This window comes from Lycium ferocissimum, chromosome 7 (genome assembly GCF_029784015.1).
Source record: "Lycium ferocissimum isolate CSIRO_LF1 chromosome 7, AGI_CSIRO_Lferr_CH_V1, whole genome shotgun sequence".
NCBI lineage: Eukaryota > Viridiplantae > Streptophyta > Magnoliopsida > Solanales > Solanaceae > Lycium > Lycium ferocissimum.
In genome coordinates, this window is record NC_081348.1 from 10,892,193 (window position 1) to 10,920,074 (window position 27,882).

A 27,882-nucleotide genomic window follows, 5' to 3' on the forward strand; every position below is an offset into this window, starting at 1 on the left:
GATGGGAAAATATTTCTTGGTCCGCCTACGAAGATGGGAAAATATTTCAAGTCATCAACAGCTTGCTAATCTACCTTGTATTGCCACCAAAGTGTGAATTTGTATCGGGATGGACATTTGGTTGTAGCATAATACTTTTCCATGTAACTTTGGTATATATGCTTGAAAAAATACATATATATGCTTCAAGGCAAAGTTTGCCCATAAGGTATAAGTATGCCCCCATCGGCATAAGTTTGGTAAATCCTAACAAGTTTACGCCGACGGGGGCATACTTTTAACGGGCAAACTTTTATGCCGATCCGCATAAACTTATGAAGGAATTATCAAAGTTACGTCGAACCGGCATACTTATGTCAAGTCGCCCAAGGCATAAGTATGCGGTCCGCATAACTTCGTTGCTAATTCCTTCACAATCGTATTACGGTGGGCATAGCGAAATTTAAACTTTTGCCTTGCGAATTTTTTTTTTTTAAAATTTTGATCGAAGGGGGTTCGAACCTGAAACCTATGAGATTTAGCGAAGGGCAAAATTTAAAGATTTCAAATATGAAGGGCAAAATTTAAAGACCACCCCAAAAGAACCCCAAAATAAAGTCTGACACACAAGTAGAATAAGTTGTGTATAACACAATTTTTTTTTTTGTTATTAACATATCCAATAGAAAAAAAAAGATTTGATCTTGTACCGAAACAAGTACTTCTATGCATTATAATTATGTGTAGTAAGTTCATTTTGTAAAATGAAACAAAATAAAAACAAGAAAAGGAAAAGACAAGGTTTTAACTTTTTTACCAGCAAAGTGGGAGTTGCGTTGCGGCGTCAAACAGCTAAGGAATTTGGGTGGGTGTTTTCTTTTCCACTTAACGGATTGGCCATATCGACATAATTTGTACTCTATTGTCTTTCCCTTTTTTATTATTTTGCTAACAAATCTCTCTCCTTCCTTGTCCCCAAAAGGAGCTAACTTTCCATTTTTCTCGAACACAGTTTCTTGCATATTGTAGGCTCAGGGCAAAGCATCTGCATCTCAATCAATATTACAGCAATTAGGTACACTGTTTAATCCTTATAGCTCATCAGTTTCTTGCCTGATAATCATCAGCTCTTCTGGGAATAAGGTTGCCCTATTTTTCTCACAGGTTAATCATAAAAACTGTGTCTTTGTTTTACTTTGAGATAACATTATCTGGGTTTCTTAATTTATGCTTGCAGCTTATTTTCATTTCTGGTGAAAAAAAAAAAAAATGTAAACTCGGGGAAGAAGATGAGATGCTAATATAGTGTTAGTTCCTATAAACTTTGGCACTGGAAAGTTTATTCTCACAAAAAAAGAAAAAACATCTGACTGGACTTAGAGTTTTAGGCAGATTTATTATTTGTGTTTAGAGGATTGGAGATGTTATATATTACTAGGTATGAAACCTAATGTTTAGTCTAGTTAGAGAATTGCATGTTAGTTTTAGCGAATAAGTGTGAGATTTAGAGAATCTCCAGAGAAACCTAATTTGCCTTAAAAGACAAAATATTGATCATAATTGAAATGGAACAGGTCAAGTAGTGACAGAGTTAGAGGATTCTTGATGTTATATATTACTAGGTATGTGCCTCATGTTTAGTCTAGTTAGAGTATTGCATGTTAATTTACAGGTAAGTGTGAGATTTAGAGAATCTCCGGAGAAACCTAATTTGCCTTGAACGACAAATATCGATCATAAATGGAATGAGATGCGTCAACTAGTGGTGGAGCCAGGATTTTCAATGAAGGGATCCAAAATATAAAGTATTAAACACAAGAAGAAGTCAAGGGGATTCAATATCCACTATATATAACATAAAAATAATAATTTTGACCTTACATATAAAGTTTAATTTCCCAGCAAAAGGGATTCGGATAATCCTCCTTGAGCCCCTAGTTCCATCCCTGCATATAGTCAATCACAACCTACTTGGGATTAGGACATAGTTCATTTAGAAATTGGTCATTTGATTGATTGCATCATTTATGTTGCCCCTGTTGTTGAATTGTTATCTTCTTTCTTGCGTCCTCTTCATCATCTTGTCATTCACTTGCGATACTTTTTTTTTTTTTTTTTGAGGGATTCTTTTGTAGCCTATGGTTCGAGTAGTATTAATTTATTGAGTTTAACCCGATACTTAGAATATATCCAGAAAATATCAAGCCGTTTCTTTAATGTATTACATGTTCAGAAGATGATCTTTGTGGTTTAGTAACTAGAAAAGTAATTTAATTTCTCTCTGTAAAACTTTGCTGAGGTTTATTAAATGCGTAGATGTTAATGTTTGCCAGTCTTTTGGCAGTTATTGGTTATGGAGAAAAACCCTAGATTATGATCCTGAGGCAGACACAATGAGGGGATTTTTAGTGGTACTGTATCCTTTGTCCAGAGTTTGTAGTGGATGTATGAAAAGAAAGGATGTAAAATAAAGATGTCATGTCCATTTACTTTTAATATGCAAGGGGGTATTGAGTGGATTACAATGCCTTTCCCTCCTCTAGGGAATTTTTATATTGTACAACATTCCAACGCTTTAAATTTTACCAAAATAGTCGTCTGTCCTGCTTTGTTCAGTCCGATAAGGTGTTAGAGCAAGCCCTAGTTGTTGTTTGGCTCCCAATGTCTGTACCTTTTGAAGCTTAAACAAGAACACTGCTAACAATCTAATTTATCAGCAAAGTAGTCAAATAATTGCTTCGACATGCATGGTTTCTTAAACAAATTAGTACCTTTTGGTGGAGCCAAAGTGTGTGACAGGCATGTTCAAACTTGCCATATGAGCTCGGGGAAGTGATCAGATTCTTGTACTAAGTATTAACTATGCTAAGGAAAAAGAAACTTACAATAATGTCCTCCAGAATCAGTAGTGATTAAATCTATGGGAACAATAGTTGCACCATTCTGGTATATCAGGGATTAAAAAAAGGGGGGGGGGGGGGGAGGGAGGGTATCTTCTGAATCTCCACCCTGACTTTCTAGTGAGTCAATTATTATTAGTACTTTCTCTGTTCACTTGTACTTGCCCAAAATGGACTTTTACTCCCCTTAAGAAATAACAAATGAAGTGCATATTTTATCGTAATACCCATATTAATTGGAGTATAGTCTCAATGGACTTAGGAAATGATTTGGGGAAGAGTAGTTAATGTTAAGTGTAAAACAAAAAACAAATTTGTTTTTTTCTTGATATGCTAAAGTGGACAAGTAAAAGTTAAAATTTATTTTTAGTACAGTGGACAAGTAAAAGTAGATGGAGAGAGTATTTTTTTTTTTTAAATAACCATGGTGCCCGGCCAGCTTGCGCACACCTCAAATAGTTCCATGGGGCACCTGCTACCTTCCACCATCACAGGTACTGGGTAACGCTGTCCATCAAGGCTTGAACAGATGGGAAGAAATCACCTACTGTTTTTGCCTCCATTGAGAATTGAACTTGAGACCTCATGGTTCTCAACCCATTTTATTGACCACTAGGCCACACCATTGGCTGCTCTAGTGAGTCAAGTTATTCTTGAGCAGCTGTAGGTTATTGGCTGCTCTAGTGAGTCAAATTATTCTTGAGCTGCTGTAGGTTAAGTAACTGAATTCGTGCTTTCACTGATAAACAATACAAGTCAAAACGAAAAATAAGAGGAAAAAACCGCGATTAAGTTATAAAAAGATTAGTAGAAAGTACTTAACACATCATGCTTTTGCACTTTAACTATAGTGGCTCATTAAGCTCATATTATCAGAAAATGATAAGGTTGTCAATATCGGCCTTCACAGGTTGATGTGGTGCTTTCAAGCGAAGTGTATGTATCAAGCAATTTTTTGACCTGCCATGAAGACCATCAATTGTTCTGTTTTAGCTGTGATCTATTTCTACCAAGTTACTGACTTCTTCTGTAAGAAGTCTTCAAGGGGCTAAGGATGTAATAGAAGAGGTAAAGTATGCATGTTTGATACACAATTACGCTCTATTTGACGTCAAATTGCTATTTTTGTCTTTGATAAATTCTATCTTCGACTGTGGTGGGCACATGCTTAGGACCTGCTTTTATGTGCTTATGTTAATATTTTTTCTTGTTCTAGCAATTTTTCTTCAATGTCTACTCGTGTTAGTCTCATTTGTCCTTATGATACCAATTGTGGAGGTGATTTATGGAGGATTCCTGAGAGGGGTTCTGAAATTCCACCTTGGGATTTGTACAAGGTTGATACTGAAATGCATGAACGATCATCAATTAAGTATAAATGCAAACGAGCACTTTCCTAAATTGGAATTGCAGAACGTCCAAGTCCTCTTTTAATAATTAAAAAGAACCATTTCACGCAAGAAGCAGGTGCTAGAAGTGTATTGCATGTTGTTCCAGATTTTTCTTACTTTTTATGCACAATGTTGATTGAACTTGGAGTAACTTTCTCTAATGTGGATTGAATTTAAGAGTATTTTCTTCCATTGGAAAGTGGACCAATTATCTATTTTCTTATTTGGTTGGTGAGAAGTTGAGTTATTGAGGATTGTCCATAATTAGGATGATGCAGGCATACATGTTCTTCAGTGACTACTGCACTGATACAAAGATGGAGAGCCTTCCTCCCTCTAACCTAGAAAGAGTTCTTATGTGGTTAAGAAATACCAAGTTAGTGCCCAAGGGCTTTGGTGTAGTGGTAAAAGCGCAACTTGTCATGTATCGGTTAGGCACACGTCCATTCGTTTGAACCCCGTTGTAGACAAAACCTGGTAATGTGGAGAAGGATAGAGGGTTGGACCCATTATCCACCGAGTTTTGAACTGTGCATCACTGACCCTCGGGAATTTGTTGATTATGAAAACTAAGAAAACTAAGCCAAACCTCTGCAATTTGGAACTACCATGTTAAATTATTCTATTAGTCAAGATGAAAATGCACCCGTACCTGTTAAGGAAATATCATGCGTAATTCTAAAAAATATTCTCCTATTAAATTTGACAATCTTGTAGAGGTAGAAGAATGAGAATAAGATGTTGATCCATTAATAGTTTTGATTTTGTTTGTCCAATGGTCTATGAAGGATTTTGTGATACCTACTTTTTGGTTTTTAAATTGAACTTTTGCTTATCTTGTTACCTTTTGCAAAAAGAAAAAAAAAAAAAAGTTGAACTTTTGCTAATATATATTGACTCTATTTGTTTGGTCTTTTTTTTTTTTGAAAATTGCGCTTCACGCTTTAAGCTAGGCAGGGACTTGTCGCTTCACACTCTCCAAACACTGGACGTAACATGCTTTGTGCACCTCTTCTCGTTCCTTCCGCCTCACCCTTTTTGCATTCGTTGAATGATAAAATCCTGGAACTCTTGCATTAACTTGTTGGCGACATACTATCCTACTTAGGGTTGTTTGTTGAAGTATCACACAAATCCTAGAGTTCTTTCAGGTTAAGTTTTCCTATACCCCTGAAAAAGGTTTGAAATTGTTGAAGAGTTTTTACTAGTTGGTTTGCCACAATTCTGACTTCACTATTTTTACTCTCTGCTAGTGTGCGCGCATATGTTAATTTTGTTGTGTTATACTTGTAATTAGCAAGTTAAACTATGTCCTATAACTTCCATGTAGCTGTAATCGGAAGCTGAAATGAAATAGAAAGGAAGAGGGGTGGGGGTGGGTGCTTTCTTGTTATTGTCGTGTTGTGTCACATATTTGTTGCATGAAAATAACATGTTAATCATATCTAAGTGCTTCTTTGACCTTGTGTTGTGACCTTTGTGCACGCTTGTTCCGTGATGGTTAGAATATGTTTCATGAAGTGTTTATGAATTATATTTACTTCCTCTCCATCAACAAAAAAAAAAAAAAAAAAAAAAAAAAAAAAAAACACTTCTGCATTTACTTCCTAGAAAATTGATTGAGTATGCTTTATAATTTCGGTTTTTGAGAATGTAGAGTCATGGATCTTGCTCTTTGAAGAGGAATACTCAAAGTGGGGAGTTTATTTCCTAACGGAGGATGGATTCAGGGAAGTGTACATCTAGAAATGGCGCTTCATCATCAAGTATGGTACCTACAAGCTTCCTGAATAGGGTATACACAAAACCTCTGTTTGAAGAAGAAGAGAGATTTGTTGAACATGCCACACTGAAGGATGTAAATATTGACCTCAGAGAAGTTTATTTTCTGATTATGCATTTTTTATCATCTGGGCCATGCCGAAAAACGTTTGGGATACTCTATGATGAACTTATGGAACACGAGCTTCTGCCTAGGAGATATCATGCTTGGTATTCAAGAAAAGGTGTACTTAGTGGAGATGAAGATGATGACGGCTTTTCTCTCCCTCTAAATTATGATGACCTGGTGATAAGGTGTGCCTTGTAAAAATATTGTGTTTGTCTTTTGTTGAAATTAATTTTCATCATGTTTTCTCTTGAGCCGAGGGTCTTTCGGAGACAGCCTCCCTACCTTCTGAGGTAGGGGTAAGGTCTGCGTACACTTTACCCTCCCCAGACCCCACATTTTGGGATTTAACTGGATATGCTGTTGTTGTCGTTGTCTTCTGTTGAAATTAAATATATCTGCTGCGGTTTCGTGCTGGTGTTTGCTTTGAGCTCCAGTCTCATCACTGATGAGACTGGACTCATCACTGTCATATCTTAGACAACCTAAAATAGATCAGATCCAAATATGTTGTAATGAGCAAGCTTTCTAACAACTTCTTTGGGCACTCTTTGGATCCAGAATAATAGATATGGGAAGCTGTGTCCTTTCTATCCGATTATCTGTGTTTAATAAGACTTTATGTGAACAGTCCGCTCTCTTTTCCCCTCTCCAGTATCCTCGTCAGAATGTGTCAATTTGAATTTATAGAGCACTTCAATCGGTCTTTGGAATTTGCCTATCTTCTGATCTTGTAGATTTCTAATCCTGTAGAATTCTCTTGATTTGGAAGGAAAGGAACTCTAGATGTTTCGAAGATACTAGTAGTTCCTTACAAAGGATTAAGATGAATTGTATTCTTATGTTTTGTTATTGGTGTAAACCAGGGTATATAGATGATCCAGTTTCTGTTATAGACATCCTAGGGTCCGTATGAGATGATATAGGCCTTAGTTTATACTTTTGGTTCGGATCCACTTCATTTTGGTTTCCAACACTTTGTGTTGATGATTCATATACTGTCTGTTACCTTGTCAAAAATACAAAAATAAAATAAAATCGTGAACCTCAAATTTCAAAGAACTCCCCCATCTTGTGATCTGTGGATTGATCTGTAAGATTCACCTATCCCAATATTAAAAAAAAAAAAAAAAACAAATACTAATTTGAATGATCTCATATTAAGAGCTATTTGGCTAAGTTATGAGTTATAAATATTATGGAGAACCCACATGGCCCATTGAGCTCTTACATTTGTTTTTCAATAGTAATTCTAGGTACTATTGGATGTAATATGCTTAGCTATTTTTATAACCATCAATCGTTGGTGATACATTTCCACCCGTTTGGAAATATTACCTAAAAGAAATTTCTTTGCTATATGTCGAATACTTTGTTTGGTGTCCAATAAATTACTTGAGATTCTTTTAATGGTCCAGTACCTGCGGGATTAATAGTACCTTCTCTAGAGAGTGTTAACTGTTAATAAATTTCAATATCCATTTCATTGACCAGCAGTGATAGTTGTCTTTTTGATTGTTATGGCAGTCACCCTTTGGTTGGGCATTGATGCTACATTACCTATTGATAGATCCATGACTTGAGGGCTTCTTTAAGTTTTAGATTGATTCAGTTGTGAAATAAGACGACATGTGATCTAGGGAATATATGGTAATTTAATTGTGGTAAAGAATGTCAAGCTTTTCTGATTGAGTCCTACAGATTTTAAACTTTCTTCTTAAAGACTCAATTATGAGTTCTTTTTTATAACCAAAAAATCAATTATGAGTTACTTCTTTATTATACTATATAATGCCTTCTCACTAGAACCTTTTGCTTATATAGAATTGAATTATTCATATTTAATGATGCTTTCAAAATGGTTATGATATCGCGTGCTGGGTTCCTCAGAAAGTTGACCTGGTTAACATGTTACAATATCCATCTGTTTCTGCTTAAATTAATTAATTGATAGTCTTGATTCCTTCTGTCGTTTAAACCTATAGCTTGCTGATGATAGGTATCCTCATGTTGAAAAAGATCACTTGGTAAAGTTGCTTAAACAACTGCTGCTGAGTTCGAGTCCTCCTTTGCAATGTGGTGGGGGAGATGCCCCAGGTGCTGCTGATGTCCCCACGCTACTTGGATCTGGGCCTTTTTCTCTTTTGGCTTGTAAGTAAATTTATGATGGTCTAAGATCTAATAAATATTCTTTTTGTAAACTAACCTCACACGTTTCGGTTGTCTTTTCCCTTATCTTTTTTTCTTTGGGTCAAAACAAACGCCTTTCATCCTTGATTAATTTTCCTACTCTCCGTCTGGCATGTGCACTACTATAGCTTTGGTACTCGTTTTGGCCAAAAGCTATATAAACCTTTTACCTGCACTACTCAACATTTCGCCAATATCGTATCACCAGATACTGAACTAACAGGAATCCAAGCATTTTACAAGATTAACTTATCTCTCTACTTTTGGACTCAGGGGCGGACCCACGTAGGGTCGGGAGGGTTCAAATGAACCCACTTCATCGATTTTTTTATTTTTTTTAATATTTTCTATAGGTTAGATTCTGGAAAATGATGTATAGACTTTAGTTGAATCCACTTGACACAACATTGTTTTGTGGTCTGATGGTCAAGCGGGCTCAAATTTTATTGCTGGTCATGAGTTCGAAACTGGAGAGCAGCTCCGCCTTTCATTTTTCTGCTGTGCTAAGGCCTATGTGCCTTGTTTCTTGTTACTTTATTCTTCTTTGTCCTTTTTTCCTTTTTTGTTAAAATTATAAAGAGCTAGTAGCCTTGTTAGCCTTTTTTTTGCTTGGGTAGCCTTGTTAGCCTATTTACCTTAGTGTGTTTTATTTTACTTTTATTTTATTTTATTTATATTTGATCTCTTTACGCAAGTTCAGTAGGAAATATCCTGCCGTCTATTTTACTTCGGAAGGTCAAAATTTTCTACAAAGTGAAATCTTACATTATTTTTGCTCAAATATGCAGTTGCAATCATTAAAATTATTTATAATATGTAGTTTATTTTAAATTGCTTATTTATGTTACAATGAAATTGTTAGTTTACCTTATAAGTGTCTTCTTTTATAGTTTGCAATAGTTTATTTTAAGCTATAATTTTTTGTTTGTAGTTTGTAAATTAACTACTTTATTCTTTATCAGTAAGAAAAAGATATTAGATTGTTTCAAATTTCTTAGTCAATAAAACTTTAAATGGTAAACATATAGTCAAAGTTTAATAAATTGTAAAATTCGTTGAAATAGTATTGCTAAGTTAAATACATAATTGTTACTACTAACATTTTTGGTTAAAGTAATTAGTATGTTAGACGGTTTAAATTTCTTGCACAACTTTTTTTGAACAAAAAAAAAAAAAGAAGGAATGTCGACCACAACTTTTTAAACTTGATCATTTTATGGTAGCATTATTAGTTTATGACCCAAAAAAAGAGCCTCAGACAAGTTTCACTTGCCGGTACCACCCTTGTTGTCGATTAAGGTCCGTTATTACTGAACCCGCTTGTGTAAAATTCTGGGTCCGCCACTGCTTGGACTGACATACACTATCACTTAAACTATAGCTTTGGTAGTTGTTTGGCCAAAAGAGGATAAGCTAGAAAAAGAAAGCCACAATTTATTGAGTAGCATTTTGAGGATTGTATTGCATTTGAATTTGTGCTTTTCTATGGCTTTATAAGGCGTCTCACTGAAAGGCGAAAGCAGCTGTATGTACTTTTTTAAAACTCTTTTGGCATGTATTCAACATCTTTGATCTTGAACTATTTACTATCATCAATTTGTCCAAGTGAGCTAAGTTATCCACGAAAGCTTTCCAAACTACGAATTCTTTACAAACTTGTCTCGTTTTGTCATTTGCACTGTGATCTCTTATGCACATTGTTCCTGTTCCTTTTTTGCTCCCTCTCTTAAGTAGCACGATATGTACATTCTGTTTATATATGTTCGAATAATTGATGGACAGGTGAGCGAAATAGAGTCAATAAGCAAGGACAATCACTTCCTTCATACCTCCGTTGGCCACACATGCAGGCTAATCAGGTGCATGGTTTAACTTTGAGAGAGATTGGAGGTGGTTTCCCAAAACATCATCGTGCTCCATCTATCCGTCTTGCAAGTTATGCTGTCGCAAAGCCGTCAACTATGGTCCAAAAGATGCAAAACATAAAGAAACTAAGGGGACATAGGGATGCTGTTTATTGTGGTACAACTTTAAAACTTTTCTAGTTTGTTTCTGCATCTAGACACTTAAAAGTTTTTCTCTCAAATGGGTTCTCATTCAGGGCACGTCATTTATGCTCAATAAAACACACTTCTTCTGCGTTACGTAGTATTCCAGAAATTGAGTGCTACTAATAGTTTTAAAGGTAGCACCTGTCAAAAAAAATAGTTTTAAAGGTAGCTGTTTTTTTTTTTTTAAAAAAGAAATCATAGAGACATTTAATAGCTTTTAAGGTTTATCATATTAGAGATATAAAGGTTGTCAGTAAGAAGACATACGAGCCTTCAGCTCAATTTCTCTGCCTTTTCCCTGTGTTGTGTAGCAATATTTGACCGCTCAGGAAGATATGTGATTACTGGATCTGATGATCGCCTTGTCAAGGTTTGGTCAATGGAAACTGGATTATGCCTGGCTAGTTGCCGAGGACATGAAGTAAGTTCATTGAAGTTTGTCCTCAGCTTGAGCTCTTCCTTATGAATTTGTTACTCTGCCTTTGTCCACTTATTTGCTTGTCATGCTAATAGGGTGACATCACTGATTTAGCCGTCAGTTCAAACAATGCATTGGTGGCATCGGCATCAAATGACTACAGCATTCGAGTAGTAAGATTCTCCTTCCACTTGACAGAGATATCTTTTTGCTTTCTTTGAAGAGTAATAATTTTGGTCTCGAAGATCTTCTCCACTGTTGAAGACTGAGCAGCTTATCTACTTTATCTGTACTTCAGTGGCGCTTGCCAGATGGATTACCTATTTCAGTTTTGCGTGGTCACACTGGAGCTGTTACTGCCATTGCATTTACTCCAAAGACTAGCTCTGTGTATCAGCTTCTATCGTAAGCCACCTTTAAGCCTTGATCCTTATTGTTGCTCCTTTCTCTTTGAAGGGACATGATGCATTATTGTGTGTAAGAGATCTAGCCCTATTTGATTAAACCATACAGATTAACTGTGGCTTATGGAATTAACAAACTATTGAATTTCAGAATTTGGAAATTATTGGAGTATCTTTGTTTTCTGAGACATGACTGCCACATGGGTGATCGTGGTCTTGTATCCTTCTAATTTTATAATTAATTTTTAAAATTAAAAATGAACGTCATTTGATGCCTTGATCTCACCACTTTTATCACCCATTTCGCTAGTTTTGTTTTGTCTTATGAATCCTTTTCCATTGAATGTTGTGTTTTTCCTTATGTAGTCAATTAATTAGTGATAATGCATCTGTAGATTTTTTTATAGCAAATTGTGTGATACCAAACACAATCTGACTTGAAGTAGAAAAAGTCAAAAAAGAATAGCACTCTGTTTAAGAGAGATGTTATATATCCTTCAACTGACATAAACAACTCCGTTTCTTTCTTTTCACTGGCTCCAACTTTTCACGCCCAAAAGCTTTAGCTCATTGGTATTCCAAATCTGGCATTTGATGTATCTGATATATCAATTCTATGGTGGGGCACTGCGTAACCCTCCACCTTTGTCTAGATGGTTTCAGCTTCCAAATTGCTGTGTTAAAGGTTTTTGTAGCTTCATTAGAATCATCATCAGAATCAGAATACTACTTCTTAACTGAAGTGGACATCTCCTAGTGATTAGCTTGCCTACCTTCTAGAACATCATTCCTCATGTTGAAAATTGAACTGGTACGGAACCTTCTCCCAGCTTCTTACCAGGATCATCATTCCCTACCTCCAATGTCCCTTTCACCTTATATGATTATCTGCTTCCTTGTCCTTTAATGGCAATATTAATTCTTTCTTGAATTTTAGCATCTCCAGAACTTCTGCCAAAACTTTTTCTAACTGATTGAGGCCCATTCTGTTCCACCCCCAAGAAAGCAGAGGTTGTTAGAAATCACACTTGTCCCTCATTGGTTGTATAAGGGTCTCCAAAGAAATTGATAATGTCGTGGACCACCTCACTTTGCTTTAAAGTTTTGGTTTGGATATTCAGATTGTTTCACATGGTATCAGAGCTATGGGGAGCCCATTTTCACTGCCGTCGTCTCTCTACCTACTATATTGCCGTCATCTCTCTACCTCTTGTATTGCTCGGAACTTGTCTTTCAACTCAGCCCATCGAGCCCCTTTCGGATTCTCTCACTTTCTCTCAATTCAGCTGCGCCAATAACTTTGCTCTACACCCACTACGTAACTTGTTGAGCCTAAAAAAGACGAAAAAGGAAAAAACAAGTCTTCAATACACGTGTAAAGCTAGAATGGGTTACACGCGTGGGAGTGTGTTAGAAAACATACTTGTCATTGTTTATTTAAGGGTTCCCGAAGAAGTTCATAATATTCTGGTCCACTCCACCCGTTTGGCTTGGATGTTCAGATTGTTTCACTGACGCGATTTAGTAAAACCAACTAATTGACCCTTACCAGAGTATCCATGCTACCTTTACCATTTCAAAAAATAAAAAGTACCCATGCTATGTTCTCTTGCTTTACGATTTGGTGTCTCTGTGTGTGGCAGAACCGTAGGAGCTTCCATCTCAACGTGAGATGGTACTCAGCTTGTTCCCTCATGCAATAAATTTGGTTTGACTCTCCTCTTCTTTTTTGGGGGTTTTGGTTTGTTGAGCCGATATGTATGCTGGTATGATGGTGGGAGGTAGCACTAGCAGGTACTTGGTGGAATAGTCGAGGTGCGCGCAAGCTGGGACACCATCATTATGAAAAAAAGGACAAGAAAAAGGATAAGTGGAAAAACAACAGTCATTTGCTGACCTTTTTTGTTTTAATTGCTTCACTTTTTATTTTTTTACACATTTTAAACATTTTCTATGAGGACTTCATTATTCGATACACTGGTTTAATCTTGCAACCATTCTCCTTGAAATCTCTTCATTGGATCAAATTGGGACATCTATTTTTGCCGGAGGGAGTAATATGATATAAGAAGCTAACATGATAGCAGAAGAAATGGAAGGAAAATTTGTGGACTAATCCATACATGTAATTTGATTGGAACTAGGTACGCCTATAGTAAATTACTCCTCCGTGTCATTTTACTTGGCCCCTATACTAGAAATAGATTTTTCGTTTTACTTGTCCATTAGCAAATCAAGAGAGTTTTATTACTATTTCCACATACTGCCCTTAGTATTAAATAACTATATAAAGTACTAGTAGTCAAATTTAGAGTTCCAAAACATCATTAATAAGGTTAGTTTAGTAAAATACACTCCTAATAAAAGCTTTCTTAAGGATGTGTCAAGTCAACATGGGCCAAGTAAAATGAAACGGAGGGAGTAGTAAGCTAGTAATTATAGTATTTAAACTTATTGTTCTTTTTCTAAGTACTTTTAAATTCTCTCGTTTTTTGCCCTTGTTCTATGAGATTATATGAAGTTCAAATTTTAGTGATGTGATGGAAAATACCGCTTACGAGGTGTATACAGAGGGTAGAGAGTCTTACAACAAAGCATGATTCTCTACAAATTCATCTAGTCCTCAACAATAACTGTCTGAAAAAGAATCAACAATGACTGGAATGTCAACAACACTCCAAAATTATGCAAAGATTAAAAATGTTCCACCAATCTATACCCTAGGAATGAAATGGGGCGGAGATTCTGGCATAAGGACTATCTGCAATTGTTCTTGTGCATTCAGGTGCCTCTACATTTTTGAATACTTCTTCAAAATATTTATACAAAAGAGTATTCTACTCCTTCAGATGCTCTCCAATTTCTCCCTTTCCATATTGTCCATGTAAGCTCTAAGCGAGCTACTTTTACCTTTACTTATCTGGAAAGCAATTAAGCAAATAGGGAGCTACTTCACTTGATCTGCTTCTCCTTCTCTTCTCTGGTGTTCGATCCTATATGCACCTCCCATAGGTGTCATCCTTTCCACTCCGAACATACTCCACACCAAGGTCTTGTATTCGTTACTTTATTTCCTCTTTTATCCATGGGGTATTTTGTATATTCGATAATTATAGAGACCTATAAGCACATTTCAATTGATCACAGATAGCTCCTAAAATCTTACACAAATTTCGCTCTTGCCTGGTTATGATATACTGCCACTCTATATTAAGCTGTTTGGTCTTCATAATAGTGGAATTCTTACATCACAATTTGTTGTTTTAAGAAACTCTGGAATATATATGTGGAGTTATGTGCCAGTAGTGCGTGTTTTTATATATGTTAAAGCAAAAGATAAATGTAAGAGGGGTTTTTCTTATAATTTATTTTTAAATTCCTCTATAAACTTCCTTTGAGTTAGTGGCCAACTCAAAGCATTAGATGAAAGATCTGGAAGCCTTAGACTAAGCTACAAAGAAATAAAGATGATTAAAACACAAGAAACCTGGTAAAGATTTTACACTAGGCTGTAGAATCAACTGAGAAATCATTTTAATCTGTATTCGTGTCTGTTAAAGTTTCGTGCTAAGTATTACGGGATTTATTGTAACTTGCTTCATAAATGTCTGACTTCCTTCCCTCGGGTTTTTGTTTCCTATTGGTAGGTCATCAGATGACGGAACTTGTCGCATTTGGGATGCTAGGTCTTCTCAGTGTGTTCCACGCGTTTACTCGCCAAGGCCAAAGGATAACATTTCTGGTTAGCTGAGAACAAGTTATTTGTCTGATAATGTTTAGTACAGTTGGTTAGCGAGCTTGTGAATGGATTTTAATTTATGCAGTGAAGAACAGTGGTAACGCAGCAACCAACATTCAGTCCTCAAGTAATACATCGCATAGCCATCAAATTTTGTGTTGTGCATACAATGCCAATGGAACTGTCTTTGTCACTGGCAGCTCTGATACTTTAGCTAGGGTATGAACAAACATCAAACATTATGCTCTATCATAACATTGTCAAATCTCATTATTAAGATAGCAGGGATATGAGCAATTTTTGTTTCCAGTCAATAAGCTCTTAGTGTAGTTTGCCTTTTTTTTTTTTTTTAAAATTATGTAATATTGTATTAATCCTCTTAGGACCTGACAGATTCAATAGATGTTCTGTGCTTCTTTATCAAAGTCCTCTAATTAATGTTTACTTTATGGTAAAACACATGATTGACAACCCGACAATAAGAAACTTCCAGTAACACTTAAACATAGAGTTTACTGTATGAAGTATGCAAGAAATGTTAAGAATATGAACATGTGAAAGTTTTTGGTGCATTTTCACTTATTTTCAATGTTTTTCTATTAGTGGGATGGTGAAATTGTATGGGTTCACGAACTTATCTGTCTTCAGGTCTGGAGTGCTTGTAAATTCTCCCCAGATCACCCGGAGGAGCTAAATCATGAAATAGATACATTATCTGGTCATGAAAATGATGTCAACTATGTGCAATTCAGGTTGGTGCAGCCAAGTTGTCACCCTTAAACGTGTTCATCATTATCTCACTTGCTATTCTTTTATGCAGTGGCTGTGCAGTTGCTTCACGATTTTCAACATCTGATTCCTTTGTGGAGGACAATATTCCAAAATTTAGGAACTCTTGGTTTGTGAATGTCTTATTCCCTTGTTCCAATGATTTCAAACGGTCCTAGTATCCTTTTATCGGCTATAGTTAACTCATGGTTGAACATAAAATAGAGTTTGGTTGGTTAACCTGATTGATGGATAAAATTGTGTTAATCTGCGTAAATGATCATGCTCGTTAAAACACAATTTCAGGTTTAGCCATGACAACATAGTAACTTGTTCCCGGGATGGAAGTGCAATTATTTGGACACCAAAACCACGCAAGTCGTCCCATGTGAGTTCTTGGCTGCATAAATTTGGTTTCTTTTGTGGAATAAGTTGAGATAATTGTTGGTCAACTTCCAGATTTTTTGTGGATTTATTTGTGAGAAAAAAAGAGAAAGAATACATGCGCAAATTTATGCCTGTATGTTTCTATAGGCATACTACAGAATGAATGCTGTGCTTTACCAGATGTGCTGGACACTAATACATCACACCATTACATCTGTAAATTGGGACTAAGTCTAACGGACCTACATTATTGTGACATATTACTCTGCTGGTTCTTTCTGACTATTAATGTTCTAATCCTTTCAGGGGAAACATGGACGTTCTTGGGGTAAGGCATATCATCTTAAAGTTCCTCCCCCACCAATGCCACCACAGCCTCCTCGAGGAGGGCCACGTCAGAGATTTCGCCCTACTCCTCGTGGTGTTAACATGATAGTATGGAGCCTGGATAATCGCTTTGTACTGGCTGCTATAATGGGTATTTTTTCTTAATTGCATATTCAGTTAAAAAGCTTTGCATTAGTTCGTACTTTTTTTCCGTTAAAATTATTTTAAATATTATTATGGGAGGAAAGTTTCATTTCTTCCCCAAAATTCTTTGGTCTTTTGTGATTTGAAGCATCTAGTTGTTGACAGGGAATACAGGAGCTATGGATATTTTCCAACTTTATTACTTTCCATGGGTTATTGTTGCCTTTAAATAATTCAATCTTGCTTTACTGTTGTAGAGCACCCGCCAAATTTTGCCCTTTTTTCACGCAATGCTATCAGACATCTAGTTCTGGGAAGTATGGAGTAACTACTGTATAATGACCGTCAACTTCATGTTAAATCTTTTTTTTTGGTTTGCATCCACAGAAGTCCTTATTTGGAATAGGTATTGGGTAGTTGGAATTTTTGGTTGATAAAATGTTATTGAAGGGCATTTGAGGTACTTTCAAGATATCTAAACTTCGGAAACCGTGTCAAGTTGATTTATTCTAAGACATTTTGGTGCCTGGCATGGGCGTGAGTTTACACCCAACCAGGGTAATGCAGCCATGGTCGAAAACAAAAGTAATGCAGGCATGTGAAAGTTATGAAAAGAAATGCATAGGAAACTTATTTCATTCTGCAAGTAATAATGGTGTGAGCTGAGGACAATTGGATGCCTTATGGAGGGTTATCATTTCTAAGGTGCTTTCCATAAGACTTAAGAAGGTGCTGGACGAGACTATCTCTACTTCGCAGAATGCTTTTGGGGAGGGCAGACAGATCTTGGATGCAGCGTTGGTGGCAAATGAAGTGGTGGATTCAATGAGAAAGCAAGGAGTGCCAGGTGTGTTGTGTAAACTTGATCTTGAAAAGGCATATGACCATGTGAACCGGAAATTCCTAGATTTCATTATGCTTCAAGTGGGATTTGGGGAGGAGTGGAGGAAATGGATTTCCTTTTGCATCTCTTCAGTGAGATTTTTTGTGTTGGTGAATGGTAACCCGTGCAGCTTCTTTGGGAGTTCAAGGGGTTTGAGACAAGGGGACCCCTTATCACCGATGCTATTTATTCTAGTTATGGAAGCATTGAGCAGGATGATGGATAGAGCTGTCTTGGGAGGTTACTTGAAGGGTTTTGACGCGGCGGTAGGGGGTGTTGGGACAGTTTCGGTGTCTCACTTGCTATTCGCGGATGATACCTTGGTTTTTTGTGGTGTAGATGTGACCCAGTTGGATTATTTAGGCCAAGTTCTAACTTGGTTTTAGGTGTCTGGCCTTAAAATTAATTTGAGGAAGTGTGAGATTATTCCTGTTGGGGAAGTGAATAACATTGGATCGCTCGCTCAAGTCTTGAATTGTTGGGTTGGTGCTCTCCCAACTACATATCTTGGAGTATCGTTAGGGGCGTTGAACAAGGATCTTATGGTGTGGAACCCAGTTCTTCAAAGGGTCGAAAAGAGACTAACAGGGTGGCAGAAAAAATATTTATCCAAGGGCAGGAAAGAAGTGTTGATCATGAGTACTTTATCGAGCATCCCAACTTACTATATGTCCTTGTTTCATGCTCCAACTTCGGTTACTGAAAAGTTGGAAAGGATGCAGAGAAATTTCCTATGGGATGCAGCGGATGGGACAAGAAAACATCATTTGGTCCGGTGGGAGACTGTCACTTAAAAAATGTGGAGGTCTCGGAATTAAAGATTTGAAGGTCTTTAATAAAGCTTTACTGGGAAAGTGGCTTTGGAGGTTCGGGGTAGAGGTACAAGCTCTGTGGAGAGGGGTGATAGTTGATAAATATGGGGCTATGGAAGGGGGTTGGAGAATTAGAGATATCAATTTGCACAGAATATCTTGTCAAAGAGAATTGTCAGTTCAGCAAATTAGGGTGTCACAAGGCGGAGAAACTTTCTGGGTCTTGAGATTTAGAAGGGAATTTCAAGATTTGGAAGTGGCTGAGTTTGAGAGATTGCTAGCCTTACTACATGGGGAGGTCAATCCGGTTGATAATACTGATGTTTGGAGTTGGGGTTTGGGAAATAATGGAATGTTCTCTGTGAAGACCTTTTATGAGAAACTCTTGGTTAGGTAGGAGATGGCTTTCCCATGTAATGCAATATGGATCCAAAGGGTGCCGAGGAAAGTTTGCTTATTCACTTGGCTAGCTACTAGAGGAGTGATTTTGACAGCGGAAAATCTTAGAAAGCAGAATGTTATGTGCGTCAGTTGGTGTGACATGTGTAAGGAGACGGGCGAGGATGTGGACCATCTTCTCTTACATTGCGGCCTCACTATGAGGCTATGGTGGGATATGTTTAGGTGGTTTGGCACTCCGTGGGCAATGCCAAAAACCCTGAAAGAGTTGATGTTCAGTTGGAAGAGCGGGAGAAGGAAGAGAAGACGAAGGGCTTGGAACATGGTCCCACTTGCTCTAATGTGGGTAGTTTGGAGAGAGAAATAAGAGAGCTTTTGAAGGTGTAGAGTCAAGTTTCTCTCAATTAAGGAGTGGTCTCCGTTCCCTTATTCCTAGTTGTTTAGATGAGTGGGTGGAGTTTGTAGAGAATCATGTTCTTTTGTAGTTTCTTTCTCTTTTGGTATATCCCTTGTATACAGCCAACTTGGCCATGTTTATGAATGAAAATTTGATCAAAATAAAAATAAAAAATCCTCATGATCTTTTAAGTATAACACCAATCTAACACGGCTTAGAAGTTGTAGATTGACTTCCCAGTATAATTTTGTCATTGATCAAAGGAGCAGTGAAGCATGTCTTTTAAGAGTTACTCTGGAAGTCCATGTCCGGTCATATCCGGAATGGATTTCGTGCTTTTCTTGTTTTCCCATGTGTGCAACTAGTCAATTCCTGGCAAACTGGACATGTAGAAGTGTGCATATTTGCCTAAGCACCTGCAAGGCTAGCAACACAAAATTGATTTATGCTCTTCCTACTAGTTGAGGGTCAAGCTCCAACTTCGTGGGCTCTGAAATCAAAGTTTTCTTGGTTCTTTTTAGAAAGGAAAAGACCTCCATTTGGTTGTCAATTCATATTATGCTCCTTTGTCGAAGAGGAGATATTCTGGTGCTTGAATTTGAAATTTTCGAACTCATAAGGTGAACTTATGCAGATTGCCGAATTTGTGTTTGGAATGCTAGTGATGGTAGCTTGGTGCACTCCTTGACAGGTCATGCAGAGTCTGTAAGTTTATTTGACTATGATTAGGCTGGTATCTCTGAGTTCTGCTTTCAAAATGCTTGCTTAGGCTAGTATTACATTTTCAGTCATCTTGTTTATATATTTTTGAGAAACTTCCGCTTTAGCTCCGTCTAGTTGCATGTCTGCGCTGGTTATTTCTTTCTCAGCTTGCCTCCACCGTTGTCTAATTTGTTGGTTGGCGCACTATAAAAGAGTCATGCAATTCTTTATGGCAGTTTATTTTAACTTTCTTGGTCATAATGAACTCTAAAAAATATGTTATTCACTAAATTCTGGTACTAATTCTTGATTTGACTCCTCCACCCCATGCCCCACCCACACCTATTAAAAAAGTTATATCTAGTGTAATTGACGCTTACTGTTCGATTCTTGTAGACGTATGTTCTGGATGTTCATCCTTTCAACCCCAGAATCGCAATGAGTGCTGGTTATGATGGGAAAACCATCTTGTGGGATGTAGGTTTCTGGTTCTTTTGATTATTGTATAACATGCTTTTACACAAGTATTTCGATGTGTTGACCTCTTGCTATTTCTATTTCCAGATATGGGAGGGGATCCCCATCCGCACATATGATATAGGACGCTTTAAGTTGGTTGATGGAAAGTTTTCACAGTAAGTAATTTAAAGAGGACATCATAATATTTCTGTATCTTTGATATTTGAATTGTAAAGTTTGTTCGCGTATATAAATGACTCATCAGAGCTTTCTGCTTTGGGGCCATAGAAGAACGCAAATCTTATCCTGGCTTCAGAATTAATAACTCATTCAGTTCCATTTCCTATTAGATTTTCTAACTGGTGCAAATTCTCTTTGCTTTATTTAAAATGTCAAAGTTACTTATTGTGTGGAGATGTGCTGTTTCTTTGTGAAAAGGGATGGAACATCAATTGTTCTTTCTGATGATGTTGGACAAATATATTTATTAAATACAGGCCAAGGCGAGTCTCAAAAGGATGCTAAATATGATCAGGTATATGAGGCGATTTCTTTCATTCTCATCATAGTTTTAATTTACAGTTACTGTATGCAATCTTGAGGCTTTAACTTTCAACAGTTCTTCCTGGGGGATTACCGGCCCCTTATCCAGGATGCGCAGGGGAACGTTCTTGATCAGGTACCTTTGGTTTTGACATACTAGTTCAGTCCTTCAATTCCAGGATTGTGAGATATTTTTCGTTTTTGTCCTTTGCAAAATTCTTTCCTAATGTCATTCTTTTTTCCACCCATCCCATTCAAACTAATATCACTTGACATTATTTTAAACTCTGTATGAAATCTTTTCAAATGACTAGTCCAAGTCTGAACAGTGGAAACTATTATTTTATACACTGTATCTAATTCCATTTTATTATCTTTCCAAACAATATACTGTTAATCTCTATAGTCAAAGCAGGTCATGTTTATTGTGCGAAGTGAGTTAAAGATTTATTCTCTTACCATTTTTAAGTTCCACCATTTTGTTTTTACTAAATAATTTTCATGTCAAACTTGTCTGGGCAATACATCGATGTCTAATCAGTCAGTAGATACCTACAGCTGTTGCGTCCTGTATAAGTTTGCCAATTTTTTTGAAGTTATAAACAACAGGCCTCTGTTTACCTGTTGCAGGAGACACAGCTAGCTCCATATCGGAGGAACATGCAAGATCTTCTTTGTGACGCAAGTAGATATTAGTTGCTTTTGTCATTCGTTCTCTTTTTTTTTTTTGGGTCAGTTTCAAGAAGATGGTAATGAATGTTTTCTTTTTCCCCCATTTATAAAATAATGGGATTACTAGGTATGCTTCCATATCCTGAACCATACCAGAGTATGTACCAGCGCCGCCGCCTAGGAGCTCTGGGTACAGAGTGGCGTCCTTCTTCAATTAAATTTTCTGTTGGCACAGATGCTGGTTTGAGCCTAGGATACCGGGTTTTACCAGTGGCTGACTTGGACATAATAGCTGAACCTCTGCCCGAGTTTGTGGATACCCTTTTCTGGGAGCCAGATAATGGTGTTCTGAATGATGAGACTGATTCAGAATATAATATGAATGAGGAACTTTCTACTGAAGGAGAGCACGAATGTCTAAGAGACGGCTCTTCTAGCGGTTCAGTATGTAGTGAAGAAGAGAAAACGAGACGGAGTCGGAAAGATAGCCTACGCAGATCAAAAAGGAAAAAATCTGTATCAGAAGTAAGCTTCGACTTTCACAAACAGATTACCTATTTGTTTACCCTGGCTGAGCAACATTTGCATCTTTTTCAGGTGGAAGTCGCATCATCTGGAAGACGTCTTAGGAAGAGAGTTAAGGATGAAGATGTTGGCACTTCATATAGAAGTCTTAGAACTAGGAAATCAAGAAATGGGCAGAAAGCTACCACTAAAAGGAAGTCAACTAAACCAAAGTCATTCAGACCTCACCGAGGAACTGCACATACTGAAATTGTACGTCAGGATTCTGACATTTCTTCAGATGATGAAGATGAAGCTAGCTCTGAGGATGATTCAGTGGAAACGGAATCACCAGAATGCTCGTCAAGCGATCTGAGCATTGAATCTGATGACAAGCTTCCAAGCAAACAGCAGAACTATCCAACAGGTGGAGCTATGGATGTGCCTCCTAAATCCACTGAACCTCAAACAAATGGCGAGAACAAAAGGAGATTAGTCCTGAAATTGAAAATCCGTGATCCTAAGATTGAGCTATCAAAAGACACTGCAGCTCAGTGCGGTGACCAAGCTACTAAGCCATGTTCTTCGCAGGCTAGTGAAGAGATAATTGAAGATAATCTCGTTAACCTAAAATTAAAGGAGCCAAGATCATCCTCTGCAGATGAAATTGACATGGAGCTGTTTGGGAAATACAATAAAACTGAACGTATGGTTAATGCCAAGGAACCCAAAGATGTTTCGAATGAGCATGTCAGTAGAAAACCTTCTGCTGGTCCAGATATCCAAAGTCTGGCTCTGGGTGATAATATAATGGCTGAGGCTCAAATGAATCTGGAACAGTTTGAAGCTAGCAGATTGCTGGATGGAAATGTTCCAGGAAACGCAGTATGTTCCTCAGGAGCTGCTAAAAGTTCCTCATTATTTGACTGGTCATCGTCACCGAGTCATGAGCTGCAGCAAACAGGCGTCGGTCCTGGAGCAAACAAGCTGACTACCACCGACGGCAATCCTCAAATAAACCTCAAACCTAGAGTGAAGACAACCATAATAAAGATAAAATCAAAGAAAATGTCCAGGGAGTCTCAAGCTCATTCTGAATTTAATATTCCTACAGATGCTTATTGTGGGGATGAATCAACATCCAAAAACTTTTCCCATTTGGAACAAAACCAACTTCCAGAGGTTCCAGAAACAAGTAATGGCCGTGATAGATTCGGCCAGAAATGGCAATGGGATGTACTGGTGGATGATACTGTTGGCAGAAACAAGTCTCATGGATCTAGAAGCGGTTTACGTAGTAGTCATGCAATTTCTGAAAGTGCTTCTAATGCTTTTATTGATCATAACGAAACAGGTTCTGAATTCCCTCATGCGGCTACTGATGCAGCACGTAGAAAGAGATCCTTGAGATTTACTGCAATGTCGAGAGACACAGCACTTGGGAAAGATGCCCTAAAAATAAGAGAGAGCCATGTCTCCGTAGGTTCATCAAGAAATGCAGAAAAGCTGACCAAGAAGGCTACTGGTTCTCTGCCATTACGATGGAGTTCAAGTAATGTGTCCAAGTGCCGGTCATCTAGAAACATTAAAGAGGGTTCTTCCAGGGAGGAAAATGTTTTTTCATCTGGAACGAGCTTGAATGAGGCAGTGAAAAAACTGAATTGGCTGCTATTATCAGAGCAGGAGGAGGGTTATCGCTACATTCCTCAGCTGGGCGATGAAGTAGTGTACTTCCGACAGGTGAATTATTTAGTTTCTATTGATTAATCATTGCCTCTTCTTTCCTTTTACCCCGTTTATATTTTTCATGTAATAATTTCTTTGTTGCATTAGTGATTCTCATATCAAATTATTAAGCTTTATTTGATTTAAACTTGGTATCTCTTGACATTAGGGGCACCAAGAATATATAGAGTTCAGTAATTCATCAGAGCCTGGTCCTTGGACAAAGAATGCAGCTGCAATCCAAGCAGTGGAAATTTGTTTGGTAAAACATCTTTCTTATGCAACTCTTCCTGGCTCTGGTGAGAGCTGCTGTAAAGTTACACTTCAATTCGTAGATACCTCTTCCCCTGTCTTTGGACAGAAGTTTAAGCTTACACTGCCTGAACTAGTTAACTTCCCTGACTTTCTAATTGAGAGATCAAGGTATGAGACTGCAATGGAGAGAAATTGGTCATACAGAGATAAGTGTCTGGTTTGGTGGAGGGATGAGACTGAGCAAGGTGGTAGGTGGTGGGAAGGTCGGGTAGTTTCTGTGAAAGCCAAGTCTGACCAGTTTCCTGACAGTCCATGGGAAAGATGCGGTATACTATACAAAGATGAACCAGAACCCCATCATCATAGTCCCTGGGAACTACATGATATAGATAGTGCATGCGAGCAACCTCAAATTGACTTGGAAAGCAGAAATAGAGTTTTGTCTTCTATCACTGAACTACTGCAATCAGCAAGCAGAAATCAGGTTTCAATCTTTTAAATTGATTATGCCTTGAATTAACAACTGAACTTTGTAGTTCAAAGCATCAGACCTGACACTGCTATGCATGTTACAGGATGCTTTCGGGATTCTAAAATTGAAACATGTTGCTGTGAAACTGGACTTCATGAATAGGTACACTATTTACATTACTTGTGTTGCTCTGAAAATGTTGAAGAACTTCCATAAGGAATTCCATATTGTACTTCCATAAGGAATTCCATATTGTACTCAGAACCTTGCCCCTTACCCTCTCCCTCCCTCCTCCCTAAAAAGAGGAGTTAAGAATATTAGTTAAGAAGTTAGATGTTAGCCTCTTTTCTTCCTCTTTTGATTATATTCTCTTTATACTTCAGGTTTCTATGTTCTTTTTTCTTTTTTGCGGTAAAGGGGGTGGATGTGTTTTGTTATAACAACTTTTTGAAGCTTCGAACCTATGTCTGTTATAGGATTGCATGGCATGCACAATTATTAATGGACCCAACACTACAAATGTTTTCCTCTTTGCAGGTTTCCTGTTCCTCTATCACCTGATATAATCCGGTCAAGGTTAGAGAACAACTATTATAGAAGCTTGGAAGCAATGAAGCATGATTTCTCTGTGATGCTAGCAAATGGTGAGGCTTATTTTGCCAAAAATAGAGAGCTCTCAGTGAAAATGAAGCGTCTTTCAGATTGGTTTACCAAGAAATTATCAAATTTATGAGGGCTTGCTTCCCCTTCACTTATTATTTTCTTCCCTTCTTCCGACTGCCTGAAGGATCCAATTTTGTCGAATGGATCTTCAGCAGCTATGCTCTGGAAATGGTTGGTCTAGACTCTAGAGTTGTCTGTTGTATGATTTAGGTTTAAATGAGTTTATGATATTATATGATGGGTTTGAAGTACAATTTGCACCAAGTAGAATTACATTCTGGATAGTGTGGCATCCTTTTTTCATTTTTTTGCACGGATTGCCCTTCGTTTGGGGTGGTCTTTAAATTTTGCCCTCAAATTTGTGATCTTTAAATTTTGCCCTTCATATTTGTGGGCTCTTTGCTTGGAAAGATGAGCGAATACATGAAGGGTTTGCATAAAATAAAAAAATAATTTTTGTTGGATACAATCTTTGAGAAAAAGTTAAAAAGTTATGCCGGATCCATAAGATAAATGTCTGCCCCTCAAGACCGGCAGACTTTTAGTTAAACATAACTAAAAGCCTCACGGAGGGGCATCAAAATTTAAACTTTGCCTTATAAGGCAACCGGTAGTTTACTCATAATCGTGGTTTTGGACCAAAAAAAAGCTCTGTGGTTTATAAAGATGCTTTAAGGATTAATTGGCTCGAAATATGGACTTGAAGTGATCCGTTTGTTTAGATTCTAAAGAGTGTACATATTTGAAGGCATCAGGAAGATATTATGTGGAATTGAAAAAGAAATTAAGTACATCACGATTCAATATTTACATAGGTTTGTAGATGTTTGTAACTCGTTCTAACACGGTTAAGTGGTTAAAAAAAAAAAAAAATACATATATATGCTTCAAGACAAAGTTTGCTCATAAGGCATAAGTATGATTTAATGGGCAAACTTTTATTTAAATGAGTGAAGGAATTATGATACTTATGATCCTTTTTTAAGGTTTGAATAACTTGATAATTCCTTCACAATTTGGGGGCATACTTTTAATGGGCAAACTTTTATGTGGGACCCGCATAACTTTGTGAAGGGCATTTTATGCCAATCCTGGCATAAGTGTGGCATAACTTTTTTAACAAAATGTCCGGCATAGCGAAATTTAAACTTGCCTTGCGAATTTTTTTTAAAATTTTGACCGCGCGTGGGTTCGAACTCCGAAACCTATGGGTGTTAGCCGAAGGGCAAATTTTAAAGATTTCAAATATGAGGTAAAATTTAAAGACCACCCCAAAAGAAGGGCAATTCTGCGAATTGTTGGTTTGCTACCTGACCAGAGCTGTATGTAGTTGGTAATATGTTTCTCCTTGAGAGTTTTACTCAAAAATCAGAATTACCTAAGGTTCACAATACCTTGGGATTCAGTCCTTTTTTGTTTCGATTCGAATAGCTAAACTTCCCAACTGAAATTGAATGTAAGCGAAGCTGACCCATTACGTGACAAGCCCGGCGCCAAGTTCACCATCATTCCAATAGTCGAGGGGAAATTGTTTTGGCCAACTTTATTTAATTTAAATCTCTCCTTTAGTATTTTGCTTATTTTACAATAAATATCTCAACAATGAATATAGGCTTTAGAACTTTAACTCATTTCAGAAAATACCTGACGACTATTTGTTTCAACTTTTAATGCAGTTTTCTCGGGCTAAAATCCTCTTATCTTATAGTTGTCATACTTGTCGAAAACATTTGAAGAAGATAACTTACCCACTTCGATCCATATATTATGAATTTATGTTCTGGAAATTTCGATGCTTTCTTAAGCTTAAGTAAAATCTAATTAGCTGTTGTCGTCCTCCTTCATTCAATCCGTTAACATTAGTAGATCAAACTAGGAGCGTATAAGTAGAGCTAAACTAAAGTAACACTTTCCAGTTTAGTAAATAAAAATGAAACCACCTTCTTTCAGCTATTCATTTGACGTTCAAATAATTTCGAGGGTGCAACACTGTGGCTTAGCAATCAATGAAATGGATAAAAAATCATAAGAGAGTAGGATTAAATTATAGTAGAGACAAAAACTTGATGATGGGGTCATTTGATTCATATGGTAATTGTTATGAGGGGGCTATAATAGCGGGATTGTTTATGCGGAGATTAATAATAAATAAATCAGGTATGGTGGGTTGCTGAACTGATGCTTTGCTGCTACTACTTTCCATTCTAAACACTCGGCAAAAAATAAAGAGTCGTAATTGTAAAGAGAAACCAATAGGTCAAAGTGAATTTAGCTGAAAACTAGTGGATTTTAATTCTGTGTGGCTCGCGATTGGGAGATTAATGTTAAAAATTTGATTGAGAAAGGGTTATTTTAGGGTTGAGGGGACTTACGGGTCGGGTTTTTGACGGAACAGGGTTTTGGATGCACAGGGAAAATGGTGGGGCGTGGGGAAGAAAGGGGTGCGAGGCAACTTAGGGCACGAGATTTTGTAGGATATTGGCTGCTCATGTAACGACTCAACTAGAGTAATCTTCAGAAGTGTCCATATATGATTTTTTTTTTTTCCAACACAAAAATGGAGTGGATACATAATGGGAAAACATAACTAATTGCCCGCCCAACTCAAACTAATTACTCGCTCATGCTCCCTCCCAAACTATTTCCGCTTCTGTCCAGCCTAGTACAAACTTAATTGAATTGAGCTTTGATATGGAAACTTACTAAGTTATCACATTCAAATTCGGAGGTAAAAACTAATCATTCCAAATCATCAACCAAACGACCCCTTGGATAGAACGTGGGATTATTTCTATTTTGTTGGATATTTA

General features: G+C 37.2%; 1 protein-coding gene across 3 annotated transcripts; it reads left to right on the plus strand.

Moving 5' to 3' along the window:
- Positions 1-1,097: 1,097 nt before the first annotated feature.
- On the plus strand, positions 1,098-26,465 carry LOC132063338 (uncharacterized). 3 transcript variants are annotated; one of them, XM_059455836.1, is made up of 26 exons: positions 1,098-1,143; positions 3,790-3,947; positions 5,928-6,346; positions 8,158-8,309; positions 10,131-10,370; positions 10,711-10,820; positions 10,913-10,990; positions 11,116-11,222; positions 14,869-14,963; positions 15,046-15,179; positions 15,609-15,712; positions 15,781-15,858; positions 16,035-16,116; positions 16,422-16,593; positions 19,712-19,782; positions 20,176-20,256; positions 20,344-20,414; positions 20,677-20,773; positions 20,858-20,917; positions 21,412-21,466; positions 21,581-21,978; positions 22,051-23,697; positions 23,852-24,421; positions 24,513-24,571; positions 24,947-25,358; positions 26,351-26,465. In XM_059455836.1, exons 3-25 carry the CDS (start codon positions 5,991-5,993, stop codon positions 25,140-25,142), a joined length of 5,013 nt encoding a protein of 1,670 aa, XP_059311819.1. In that variant the 5' UTR covers positions 1,098-1,143; positions 3,790-3,947; positions 5,928-5,990; the 3' UTR covers positions 25,143-25,358; positions 26,351-26,465. The 3 variants fall into 3 exon arrangements, with proteins under 3 accessions (XP_059311819.1, XP_059311820.1, XP_059311821.1); XM_059455837.1 differs by lacking the exons at positions 24,947-25,358; positions 26,351-26,465 and adding an exon at positions 24,655-24,928 and having other exon boundaries at positions 24,513-24,617; XM_059455838.1 differs by lacking the exons at positions 1,098-1,143; positions 3,790-3,947; positions 8,158-8,309 and having other exon boundaries at positions 6,228-6,346.
- Positions 26,466-27,882: the final 1,417 nt, after the last annotated feature.